Source organism: Nannospalax galili, unplaced genomic scaffold (assembly GCF_000622305.1).
Source record: "Nannospalax galili isolate Female #2095 unplaced genomic scaffold, S.galili_v1.0 scaffold241, whole genome shotgun sequence".
In the NCBI taxonomy this organism is placed as follows: Eukaryota; Metazoa; Chordata; class Mammalia; order Rodentia; family Spalacidae; genus Nannospalax; species Nannospalax galili.
Window position 1 is genome coordinate 4,475,637 of NW_008345602.1, and position 12,565 is coordinate 4,488,201.

A 12,565-nucleotide genomic window follows, 5' to 3' on the forward strand; every position below is an offset into this window, starting at 1 on the left:
ACTGTTTCCGACAGCAACACAGAAACACAGTATTTCCATTTATCTTCTACAAATTTTCTAAAATAATTTTTCCCCTGCTTTTTCCTGGTCAAGTAATTGGCTAAATTTATATATTTTGTGGTTTTATTAAAATACTGACTTTTTAAAAATCTAAAGGTACCCAAGATTTCATTTTAATTCTAAAAGTAACATGTAATTATGACTAATTTAGGGGTACAGTAAATTACTGTTTCTCTTGAAAACTCCACTTTAACCATCCAGAGGAGAGAAGGGGGTAGGGGAGAAAGACTCATTTCTATTTGAACTCGGGTGCGCAAGGTACTTAATTCTTGCTGATGGTAGTCCGGAACCTTGCACTGTTTCCTGTTTTAGCCTCTGGACTAAACTCCAAGGAGTATGAACCAAACATTCTCTCTACAGCCTAGAGTTGGCACAGTCAATGCAAATAACAACAAACCCTGCGGATAGTGATGGAATAAGCCTGCTATTCCCAGTAAATGCTCCAGCGCCCGCGCTGCTCACTCATCATCATCATCATCCTCCAGGACCCCGGTAACAGTGTAGCTGCTGGGCTCAGAGGACGCAGACTCGCATTCCAGGACCCCCTTTGTGCTCTCGTTACTCAGAGGAGAGCTGCTGGAGAGGGAAACCAAGCCAGAATCTTGACTGCTGTGTGGTGAGAATACTGGGAAGTGGGAGAGAGGGAGAAAGCATTAAAAATGGCTAGTCTTTCCACAGAATTTAATTAGGTTCTAACAAAGAAAGAGGCACTTTCCCATTTCTATTGCAAACCTTTTTATAGATACTCAGTAAAAAAAAACCCTGCACTTCCTTCTTCCTTAGAATAAAAACAAATGGTATTTACAGCACATCCACTTAACAGAAAGGGAAAGTTACTGAGAGCAGAATCTCAGTTTTATCTTCATTAAGAAGCAAAACCCAAACAGCCTGCTCCACCCTCTTTTGGAGACTGTTTCCACAACCCCACTGAGCCCCTCCCATTTATGTAAAGGATGCTAATGAAACTTGTCTGGTCGAGTGATCCTAAAGCAGAGTGATCCCCAAGCAACACCCCACCCTTCCAATTCACCCCTGGGGAGGCAAGATCCTTCAGGGGAAGTTGATAATATTTCTTTTGACTACTACCAGGCAACAAAGGGGGTAGGGGAGGCTGTCAGCACACATAACTGTAAAAGGGTACAAAGCAATAAGCAAGGTGGTTTTTTTTTAGTGGAAAATGAAAAAATTAGATTACATTAAAACAGATTTTGGAAGCCACTAGGAAACCATCTCTATATATGAAGGATACAAAAATAATAATGGGCCCAACACATTTTTTGCAACGTTAGAAGCCATAGTAGATACAAAACTTAAGCAAAAGGGTCTCTGACCTTCTTAACCTTAGCAGAGTTTAGAACCACCCCCAGAACTCCCTTTATGCCTAGTGTGAATGTAATTAAGGGGAAGCTGCAGTGGTAATTTCTCTCCTCATTAACTTCCTGATTGGTTTCGGCCTCAGGATTCTGCCGGGCAGTAGTTTGTCACCAATTCCAAATGGCCAATCGTTAATACTAATGTTTGTGTAACTAACTGCCAGCATCTGCCACGGCTTCTTGTACAACAATAATGGTGAAAGGGTACATTAGTGCTCCTGTGTTAATTCAGCTTGTGTTCATCAATAGGGAAATCTATGATGTAATTAGCAAAATGCATTGGGAGCTGAGTGCTGAAGTCATTTGTAGAGGACTAAATCATAGTAGAAGCTGCACTGGGTCCTGATGTGTTTGCCATCAATACTTATTATGTTTGAATTTAATAAGGTATAGTACCATGCTGAAAAGAGACCTTTTTACAGGAGAACACTATTTACACTTGTTATGGGTTTGGAAAAGGTTTGGTGCAGCTAGTGGAACCACACAGAAATAAAGAACAGAGCTGCGATTAAGCAGTGGACCTGTAACTGGCCAAATTATTCCCCAAAGCTCCAACAGCACATCTACACAGTCAGATGAACAGCTTTCTATAGCTACCTCAGTATTCAACAAGAAAAGGGATACTCTGAAAACTCAGTAAGTGAATAAATTTGAAGAACAATTTAGGCGATTTACTGACAACCAATTATTTGTTATGTCTTCCTTAAATAAAAAGGAAGGGATGAGCTTATAAGCTTAAAAAAAAAAAGAAATCATTTGAAAAAAAAAAAAAAAGAGTAACATTTTATAGATGTCCCCAAAGCAGTCAAGTACATTATAGCAAAAACAAAGCAAAACAAACACACAAAAGCAACTGGCAGCCTGGAGATCCTTTCTATTATTACAGTATATAATGTCTTCTTACTAAATTTGGATTGTTATATGGATTTCAGTAAGTCCAAAGTGATTAATGACCTGTACACATGCCCCTCATTAAATACAGATAGAGAAATGCTGTCCAAACATTGTAGACTTTTGCTCAGAGATCTTAGTATGCGGATCTGGAGAGCCAATTGGAGCATCTATGAGTTAATCTGCACACCCTTACCTCAACTCCAAAGTAGTGAGAGATGTGAGAATATTTACTGACTACTCTCTGTATGTCACATACTTTAGTGATGTGTTATTTCACCTTCAAACCATTCCCTAAGAGACTTTCTCTCCCCATTTTATATAGAGAACCCCGAGACTCTGCATGCTTTTGCCCCTTACTCTTGGTAACCACACTTAGAAACCTTGCTACTGAACCCTCCTAGTTCCTGTGTGAGATTAAGGGACCGGAAATAACTGACCTCCTCAGGCTGATGCAGACACTCATGGAGTAAGCAAGCCCTTCCAGTGTGGCTGCCATAGGCCTTCACTGAGAAGCTGAAAGAGGCGAGGCCTTTCTCCTGATTCAGCCAATGTAGGATGAGAAAGGGAAGTGAGAATTTTGCAGAAAAATTTGGGACTAGCCCCTTTTGCTCTCAGTTGCCCCTATTTCTTTGGAAAATGCCTGTGTGATTTGGGGATGCAAATGTGTTACCAAACACTGTGAACACTTGACTGTGCTCTCAAGAAGAGGTTAAATAAATGAACTCAACTATTTGGAAAGGCACCTGCATTTTAAAAACAGGGTTTCTTCACTCAAAACTTAAACCCATGCTATCTTTTACATTTGTTCAAACCTTAGTGTTGTCTTTAAATCAGAAGCTGAAGATACAGTATCTTTTTAATCCATTCTGTATAGTGCCTCATAAAAGTTCCAAGTGCCTACAAAGATTCAAATGTTGCTTTTTAGTGACTTAATGTTGAAAATCTACTTTATTACTGTTCTTAAATATATACTGTCCTTTGAGATACTCCAGCCATTGATCTTTTCCAGGGACTTGAGTAGCAACTACATTGTAAATTATTTAATACCAAGTAAACATTCAAAAACTCAAAGTGATCCCTTTTTGGCTTTTTAAGTTGACTCTTGTGAGCTCAAAAAACATTGTTTGGCAAGCATGCTGCCCCTCCTAGTGTGGGGACCAGACAAACTGCCAGCAGGAGAAATTGGTTCAGTCTTTCTGGACAGCAGTCTAGTGACATGTGATAAGAACCGTAAAACTGTTCATCCCCTCTGACCTGGTAATTCCACTCTGGGGAATAACACCAAAGAAAGAAAGAATAATTGGCCCAGAGATGCTCAACACTGGGCTACTTGCATCAGTGGAGATGTTAGCGCTTTGCTCTTGTGCTTGGGGGGAGGAGGCAGCTGCATGGGAGGGGGCAGGAAGCATTCACAGCAAAGGCCAATTAAGGGTTATAGTTCCCTGTGATCACTGCTGCCCTCTCAGCACTGGCAACCCCAGAAACAGAAGAAATGAATGAGAGCAGACTGGAGAGGTTAGAGGAAAACCTGCCATCTCATCTGCCCTTCTGTTCCAGCAAGGGATCCTAAGACAAGGAGACTGGCCCTGTGGGAACCAGCAGGTCCAGGCCCTGCTTCCTTTCAAGCCACCGATTTAGCTATAGCACCTAAGGGGCCTTTCTCTCATTATTATTTAAAAACAAATGAAACCCTGACATAGCACCCTTACCAGCCTTGAAGGTAGGGGGATAGTGCCATCTAAATCAAGGATTCATTTTAAGAAATATTTCGTAATGCCAAAAACTAGATAAGAATAAGAAAAATCCCTCAAAAATAATAAAGCAAAACCCACTCATAACTGCGTCATCTTTCGACACTGCAAAAAAAAAAAAAAATCCTGACTTTTAACTCGAATGATGCATTGGAATGAGGGTGATGGACTGGAACAAATAATTCTCTTTCAGTGATGTGAGAAAACACACAATGTTCATGCTTGAAGAAAAAAATGTTCTTCCCCTACAGGTTAAATACTATTAAACTCCTACTAAGAAATCCTGTAAAAATAAAATGCAAGTGGCATTCCCAGCTGACTAGTGGCTTTTTACCTGGGAGACTCTGCCAAGGGGACCAAAGTACTGGCCCCTTTGCTTCCTGGTTTGCAGGCTTAAACAAATCTGATGAAAAGCTGTGAAAATGTCTTAAACAACGAATTCTTCTGCTTGATGATAACCATAGTGTTTGGAAATAAAATCATGTCCAATCAATACCACTTAGCAGATATTTAATGTTTCACAATAGAATGTTCTTCCAGAGTGGAACTACTGCCCTTCTCACTAACATTGAAAATAATTAGGATTATCTCAGCTGCCGGAGCTTGGCAGGATCAGTTTGTACTTTCAAACAGCATTAATTCTTGGCACTCAGAACAAGGGATGAAAGGTAAAGATATGAATGGAGAGCTTTATTCCACCTGATCTATCAGGATTAGCTCATTCTTTTCCAGTTCATGCCTGCACTCTAGTTAAGAGGAAGGCTGAGCAGCTGTAACTGATGTAATTAGAAACCACAAGCTGAGAAAAAAATAGCCCATTATTAATCCCCCCATTTACTAGAAATTTACTTAAAAAAAAGTAATAATCTTTGAAACAATTAAGTGTGTTTTCCCCCTAAGTGGAGTTAAAGCATAGCTACAGGAGCTCAAAGAACTGTATTGGATGATGCTTTCCTTAAAACGGAGTCTTACTTGTCAGTTCTAAAACCCAGGGCCAGCTTTGTAAAGGGCCAGCTATGTGCTTGGCATGTTGGTGTGAAGCAACCAAGCCACGATGAATGAGAATTCTTGAAGATGCAATCAAGAACTTACTCCTCCTTCTCCCCACCCCCCCCACCCCATTCTCCCAACCTTTGCAAGGACTGGAAATACAGTAGGCTAAAACAAGGGGAACTGACAACAGGAAGTAAATGTCTACCCAACAATGATGGGATTTCTTGCCCTCTAAATTTCATGTTACTTGAATACAACACACACACAGTTCACACAATAGAAAGTTTCAGTTCTCCAAAAGAGCCACAGGTCTGTCAAGCACACCTTCTTCCACATGTCAGGAGAGCACTGTCCTCAAAGTCTGCAAACCTGTGCTCTCAACCTGGCCTGCTAGGCTACAGACTGGTTCCCTTGCTGCTGGAGAAGTTCAGGCTAACTCTTGCTATGAGATTAATGTTAATTACCAACTTAGGAGAATCAAAAAATCACCTGGGAGACAGGCCTCCCTCCAGGCACACCTTTGAGGAACTATTTGGGTTGGGTTAGTGTGGGGGAGGGGGGCTTGCCTGTGAGGGATTATCTCAATTGTACTCAGAGGTGGGAAAACCTGCCCACTGGAGGAAGCACTATTTTCTAGTTGGGATCCTGGACTATGTAAAAGTGGAGAAAAGAGCCCAGCAGCATGCACGCAATGCGCTCCATTTCCTGACTGATACGATGTCAACAGCTGTCTGGGAGCTCCTGCTGCTGTTACTCCCCCCCCCCCACCCCCAGTGATGGGCTGCGTGTACTCTGGAACTGTGAGCCGGAATACCCTTTCTCCCCCAAGCTTTTCTCCACATATTTTCTCACGACCAGAAAACAAACCAGGACACCTGCCTACCTACTGTTCAACTGATACACAAAGGAAACTTCTGTTTAACTTAGCACACAAAAGGGAAAAGGGGCAGCGAGATAGTGTGGCAGATTTAAAGGTGCTTGCTGCAAATGTGTGGTAACCTGAGCTCAATCTCCAGAACCCACACAAAGGTAGGACAGAACCAATTCCAAAGTTGTCCTCTGACCGTACTCAGGTCATAGCTCCCTCCACATATTACACAGCTCCCTCCACACATTACACACATAATAATGGGGTGGGGGGGCACAGGAAGTGAAAGATGGCAAAGATTTCTACCCCACACAAGACCCAGGCAGGATCTCAGGTTGGCAGCTACTGGGACCCTGCATTCACTCTTTGTGAGTCACTGTGATCAACTTGAGTTTCAAAGCCTGTGAGTAAACAACAGGGCAACTCTGCCCTGAGAGGGACCCAACATCCTTTCATTCCCTCCTCCTACCTCAGAACTGGGGATTGAATCCAGGACCTCATACATGCTAGGCTCTGTCACCAAATTACATCCCGGTCCTCTTTATACTCTTGATTTTGAGACAGTCTCACTAAATTGCCTAGGCTGGCCTTGAACTTCCTATCCTCCTGCCTCAGCCTCCTGTAGCTGGGATACAGACCAACACCACTAGACCCATCCAGGGCTTAGCATTGGTGATACTCTGCTTCCAGAAGCCCTCTTGCACATCAGCAGCAGCAATACTCTGGCTACTCCCTGGTCCCTGGTTGTCATCAGCAATGGGACTTTTCTCTCAATGATGTATCTTCCAACCCCCATCAGAAGTGAGCAAGTGTCTACATAAAGTGTCATTATTATTGATTCAATTGCCTTGTCTTGTCTGGAAAGTTAACATCTGGTGATTCAAAGTCTGATCTGATTTGACACCAGCTATCTTTCCCTCCTTTTGTAAAAAGTTGCCTTAAAGGACTGGAGAGATGCTCAGCAGTTAAGAGCATTGGCTGCTCTTGCAGAGGACCTGGGTTCTATTCCCAGCACCCGTAGGGTGTTTACCAACTATCCACCAGTTCCAGGGGATTTCTGTCTCCCTCTTCTGGCCTCCATGAGCACTGCATGCACATGGTGTGCCTAACTCATATACATAAAATAAAAAGTAAGTCTTTTTTAAAAGTTGCCTTTGGGGCTAGAGAAATGGTTCAGTGGCTAAGAACACTGACTGTTCTTGCAGAGGATCCAGGTTTGAACCCCAGTACTGACATGGTGGCTAACAACTGTCGACTCCTGCTCCAGGGGATCAGACACCCTCTTCTGACTTCCACAGGCACTGCACGACATGGGTGCACTTACAAACATGCAGGCAATACACTCATGCACATAAAATAAAAAGCAAACATTTTTAAAGCTGCCTTTAAACTGTGTTTTCACTCGGATCTACCCTACGTCAAAGCCTAAACAGGAAATGACTTTTACTTCTCTTTGCTAACACTACCCTGTAGCACCCTCCCCTTGGCTCACTCTCCTCTCTCAAAATGTAGCCACAAACCAGACTCTGAAGGAATGCTCTATATTTCCTGGGAAACTGGCATAAACGCAAGTGTCAGTTTTCTCCTCTATAAAATGGAGCTAGTAAAAAGGTGGCTTTGAAGATTACTGGAATAATAGTTGCTTGGTAAGTATTTTTTTTCCTTGCATCCTTTGTTGCCTAGCTACAGCTCAATGTCTTATATTAGAGTTTTACTTTTGAAGATGCCAGAATCAAATCTGGATTTTGTGCAAGGTCTGTTCATTATAGGAACTTTGATGTGGCCTTTTGAAGGAGCCAGAAACCAGGACCCATGATGACTTCATATGGAGCCTACATCATAGCCAGGTTTGATAACCTCTGCCTGAAACCCTTGGACAACAGATCCCTTGTTAACATAAGCTTTGGGTTTTATGAAAGGAGGGAGGAGGATAGCTGGTGCCAAGTCAGATCAAATAGTAAAATGTCTATGGACATGCTTGTCAATTACATAGAAAACAGGATTATTGTCCAATAATCATACAACCTTCTCCTACAAAGCTTTGGAGGTAGGAATAAAATCTTTTGGTTTTTAAAAATAGTACTTATGGAGCTGGAGAGATGGCTCAGTGGTTAAGAACACTGACTATTCTTGCAGAAGACCTAGGTTCGAATCCCAGCACCCGCATGGCAGCTAACAACTGTCCGTAACTCCAGTTCCAGGGGATCTGACTGCCGCTTCTGTCTTCCACGGGCATTGCATGACATGGGTGCACTTACCTACATGCAGGCAATACATGCATAAACATAAAAATAGCAAATAAAGTATTTTTAAAAAATAGTACTTATGTACTTTGTGGAAATTTAATGCATGCATACAATGTATTTTACCATATTCACCCTACCAGATCCAACTCCAACCCACCCCCCCCACATTCATGGACTCTTTTTTTTTTTTTTTTAATACCCCACTGAATCCAGTTTATGCTGCCTACACACGCATGGGTGTGGGGCCATCCACTGGAGTATGGTCAACCTACCAGGGACCACACCTCTGAAGAAACTGGACTCTCCCTCCCCTAGTAGCCATCAACTGTAAATAGCTCCTCAGCTATAGGTGGGGGGGTAATCTCTTGGTTTTGAAGGTAACTTTTTTCTGACATTTGGGGGCTCTGGGCACAAGCTTTGATGTCCCAAAGGAATTAAGGGCCTCATCAGTTCATCTCTATAATTTGTGGCAGAACATCTAGCCAGGAACCATGGTCATCTAAGAATGACCTTGGGAAGTCCATGAGCTCTGCCACCAGACCCTGACACCTTCAGTAAGTGCCTTCTGGCTTAGTTTCTCTGATTGTTTTAAAAAAAAAAAAAAGGGTCTATACTGAGCATACACAACTTTTTTCATTATTATTCCTTAAATAATATTATCTATTTAAAAGACATTTACAGATTGAGTATTTTAAGTAACATAGAGATGAATCAGAGCATGAGTTTAATATTATAGGACACTTAGACACCTTTTAAAAAAAATTGAGACATAGCTTCATATAGCCTAGGCTGTCCTTGCTATGTAGCTAGGGATGACCTTGAATTCTTGATTCTCCTGCCTCCGGAACCTACTATTTGTGCTTTTTACAGCACCGTGCATAGGGCTTCAGTTACATATAACAGTTTCTGAGGCTGGGCCAAACTACAGGAAGACTTAACTGACTGAACTGACTGGGTTGGGGCAGAGAGCCATAAAGAATACCTCAGGACAGAATGAGAAAGGTCTACAAGGGAACAGGCAAACCCTGGGATTATGGAAGTTAAACTGAGAAGATCAAGAGCACAGAGTAATCTAACTGGACGCACGCATAAGGACGGTAGAATTTAGTCTTCACAAGACCCAATGCAATCACAAAGTAAGGCAAAGTCACACACTTTGGCAGAGTCTCAAGTCTAACACCAGTTTTGAGAATTTTAAAAATATTTTATATTTTAATTTTATGTATGAGTGTTTTGCCTTCAGGTATGTAAAGGTACCCATGTTGTGAAATGCCTGCAGAGGTCAGAAGAGGGCAACAAATCCCCTGGAATGTGAGTAACAGATGGTAGTTAGCCACCTTGTGAGTGCTGGGAACTGACCCAAGTCCCCTGCAAGAACAGCCAGTACTCTTAAACCACTGAGCCATCTCTCCAGCCTCTAGTTCCCAGTTTTGAGAATTTTAAGCACAGTATTTTTTATCAGTTTTGCCTTTATTTATTGCATTGTGACTTTAAACAAAGACTGAAGGGTGAGGCTCTTAATGTATTGTGGGGAGAGGGTTGTAAGTCATACTTACATTGCATGGGGAACTCTGTAAGGCAAATAAGGGCTCAAGTCCACAAATAGATGCCATGGCTGGGCTGGTCACACGCACGCAATTACATATGGAAACAGTTAAATAGGCCCATGACTATTATAGTAACGATGGTCAACTGGTGTTAGACTTGAGACTCAGCCTGATCAATGAGAAGCTCTACAGGTAACATTAAACTTGCAGTTTGATTCTGGATAAGATTCAGATAAGAAAGCAATTAAGCCCCTAAGCAGGCTGTGGCATCTTCAATTCTAGAATTGAGATTAGAAGCCGGAGCACTTAAGAGTACCTGCTGCTTTTGCAGAAGACCAGAGCTCTGTACCCATCACCCACACTGGGCAGCTCACAACCACCTATAACTCCAGCTCCAGGGGATCTGACGACCTTGTCTGGCCTTGGTTGACTGACATGCATATATGCACATATGCACGCACGCGTGCACGCACACACACACACACTGTTGGCTGGAAGGGGCATATGCACATACATATACACATATACATATATACCCACACCTACATACCACACAAAATAAATCTTAAAGAAAAAAAGAATTGAGGTTAGCTCTGGCCAGATGTTTTATAGTAGGACAAAATTTTAAAGTAGTGATCCCTACCTTGCTAGGCAGCTTGTTAAGCCTAAGACAGAGGATTGACACATTACAGGAGAGCTGGGTGCAATGATATGAGCCTTGTCTTCTAACATGGAACCCCAAATAAGCCTGTCTTCTTTTTAATCCAGGCTGGCCTGTGTGGTCAGCCTTTCACTATGGACTTACATCATCTTTGAGAAAACACACTAACTGAACATTTAAGACCAGAAGCTTGAACAATGTAGTTTTTAGGGTGTCATTCATGTAAAAATACTCCAATGACTGAGATTCAGCAGCTGGGAAAGAACATTCAGGAGCCATTTCTCAAGCAGAATTTGCAGCTTACAATTTGAAAATAAATACTGTAGTCCAAGTGACATCCCAGTAACAGGGTAGAAAACTGCACAAGGAAAATTGCCTTATCTTTATCATCAGGATGCTCTCCCTTTCAAAAAGGAGCAGCTAGCAGATCTACCAAAGGAGGCAAAACGCCATCAGTGTTGGCTATCACACTTCGCTTCCTCTGTCTCTTTACACCTAGCATTAATGGAGATTTCAGAACGGTAATCATCAACAGTTTCCTCTAGTACAGAAAAAGAAAGCCAACACCAGGACAGTTTTAAAAAAGATGAACCAGTTGAAATCAGGATGGAAAAACTCAGGTATTTCCAGAGAGGACGACACATGCCTCATTCCAGTTGCACATGTTACTATGCACGCCGACAGGACACAGACACCATGAATGAGTACAAAAGTATGCGTTCCAGAAGCACGCACACTTTAGAAAGGTTTCTGAAGGTGAACAGAAATAAAAGAATCCATAGACTGTTTCTCCAAAAAAGCATTTCTACACTTTGCACAGAGCTCCAAGTCCTAAAGCATTTTAATATATATTCTTAAATTTTTTGTCTTTGTTGCTTAAAGTATGTTCTGTCCAATTAGCTTCCAAGAAAGGACTTCAGCCCTAAACAGGTTTAATCAGTGGGCAACATAAAGCATTCCAAGAATGTTCCTGTGCCTCCCTCTCTAGGTGGGTGTCTGTGATGTTAACTGTTTCAGGAGAGGCCAGGCTTTGGTATAGGTATTCTAGTGTGCCTTCAAGGACGGCTAGAACGGGGGAGACGGTTCAGTGCCACAGCTCTTGCCTAACATGGGTGAGCACTCTGGGCTCTATTGCCAGCACCTAAAACAGAAAATTTACTTTTTCTTTCTGAAACTAAATTTAATCATGGCCTTTAGGCTTCTCAGAAGTGAGCAAAGGGAGTCTCTGGACAAGGAGCGCCCAGACAGAACGTATTGGTGTCAGGTCAATGGTGCTTGGTTCTGATCTCAGGGAGGGAAACTAAGGTGAGCAGGAGTTTAGCCACAGTGCGTGGCCATTTCTCATTTCATCCTTCCTTCCCTGGGTCAGCAAACTACTTTCTAGTTTCTCGGGATTCCATTTTCCAGGTTGTTTAGGTTTTATTATTTGTTCAGTTGGGGGTAAAACAGATATAATATAGAACTCACCATCCTAACCATTTCAAGTTCAAAGGCAGTAGATGAATTCCTATCATGATGGTCACCGCCCTCTGTCTCGGGAACTTTGCCTTCTGAAAAAAGCTCTATATTCATAAAGCAATAATGGCTCATTCTCTCCTCTCTCTGGCCTTGGCCAGCTCTACTCCTTTCTGTCTCCATGATTCTGACTACCCTAGGCATCATGTAAATGGAATCCTGTGATATACATATAATCATTTGTGCTGGGCTTGTTTCAGTTAGCATGATGTACTCAAAGTTCTTCCCTGTTAGAATATGTGTCCCAACTTCCATCCTGTTAGAGGGTGAATAATAGTCCACTGTTTAGTGTGCAACACATTTCTTCATCCACTAATGGCCATCTGGCTTGTGTCCACTGTTGGGTTATTGTGAATAACACTGCTATAAACGGGTTCACCAACAGCTCAAAGTTTTGCTTTCCATTCTTTTGGCCAAAAACCCAAAAGTGGAAATGCTGGATCATGCAGTAATTTTGTTTAATGTTAAAAGCACTGTCACACGTTTTCACATGGGGGCTGTGCCATTTAACACTACCGACCAGCAGTGTCCAATGGCTGGTGTGACTTCTCCACACTTCTCCACACCTGCTACATTATGCTTGCTGTTTCTGAAGAACAGGCATCCCAATAGCTGTGCCACACAGGTTGGTTTTGTCTTTTAATTTGCCTTTATTCC

At 42.2% G+C, this 12,565-nt stretch overlaps 1 protein-coding gene across 1 annotated transcript in view; it reads right to left on the bottom strand.

Annotated features, from left to right (window-relative positions):
* Positions 1-510: 510 nt before the first annotated feature.
* The window catches only part of Dmrt1 (doublesex and mab-3 related transcription factor 1), a 115,045-nt gene continuing 102,990 nt past the window's right edge, over positions 511-12,565 (bottom strand). Inside the window, 1 exon segment of the mRNA XM_008841698.1 lies at positions 511-685. Within this exon segment, the coding sequence (XP_008839920.1) occupies positions 519-685 (167 nt within the window). The 3' untranslated portion in view covers positions 511-518.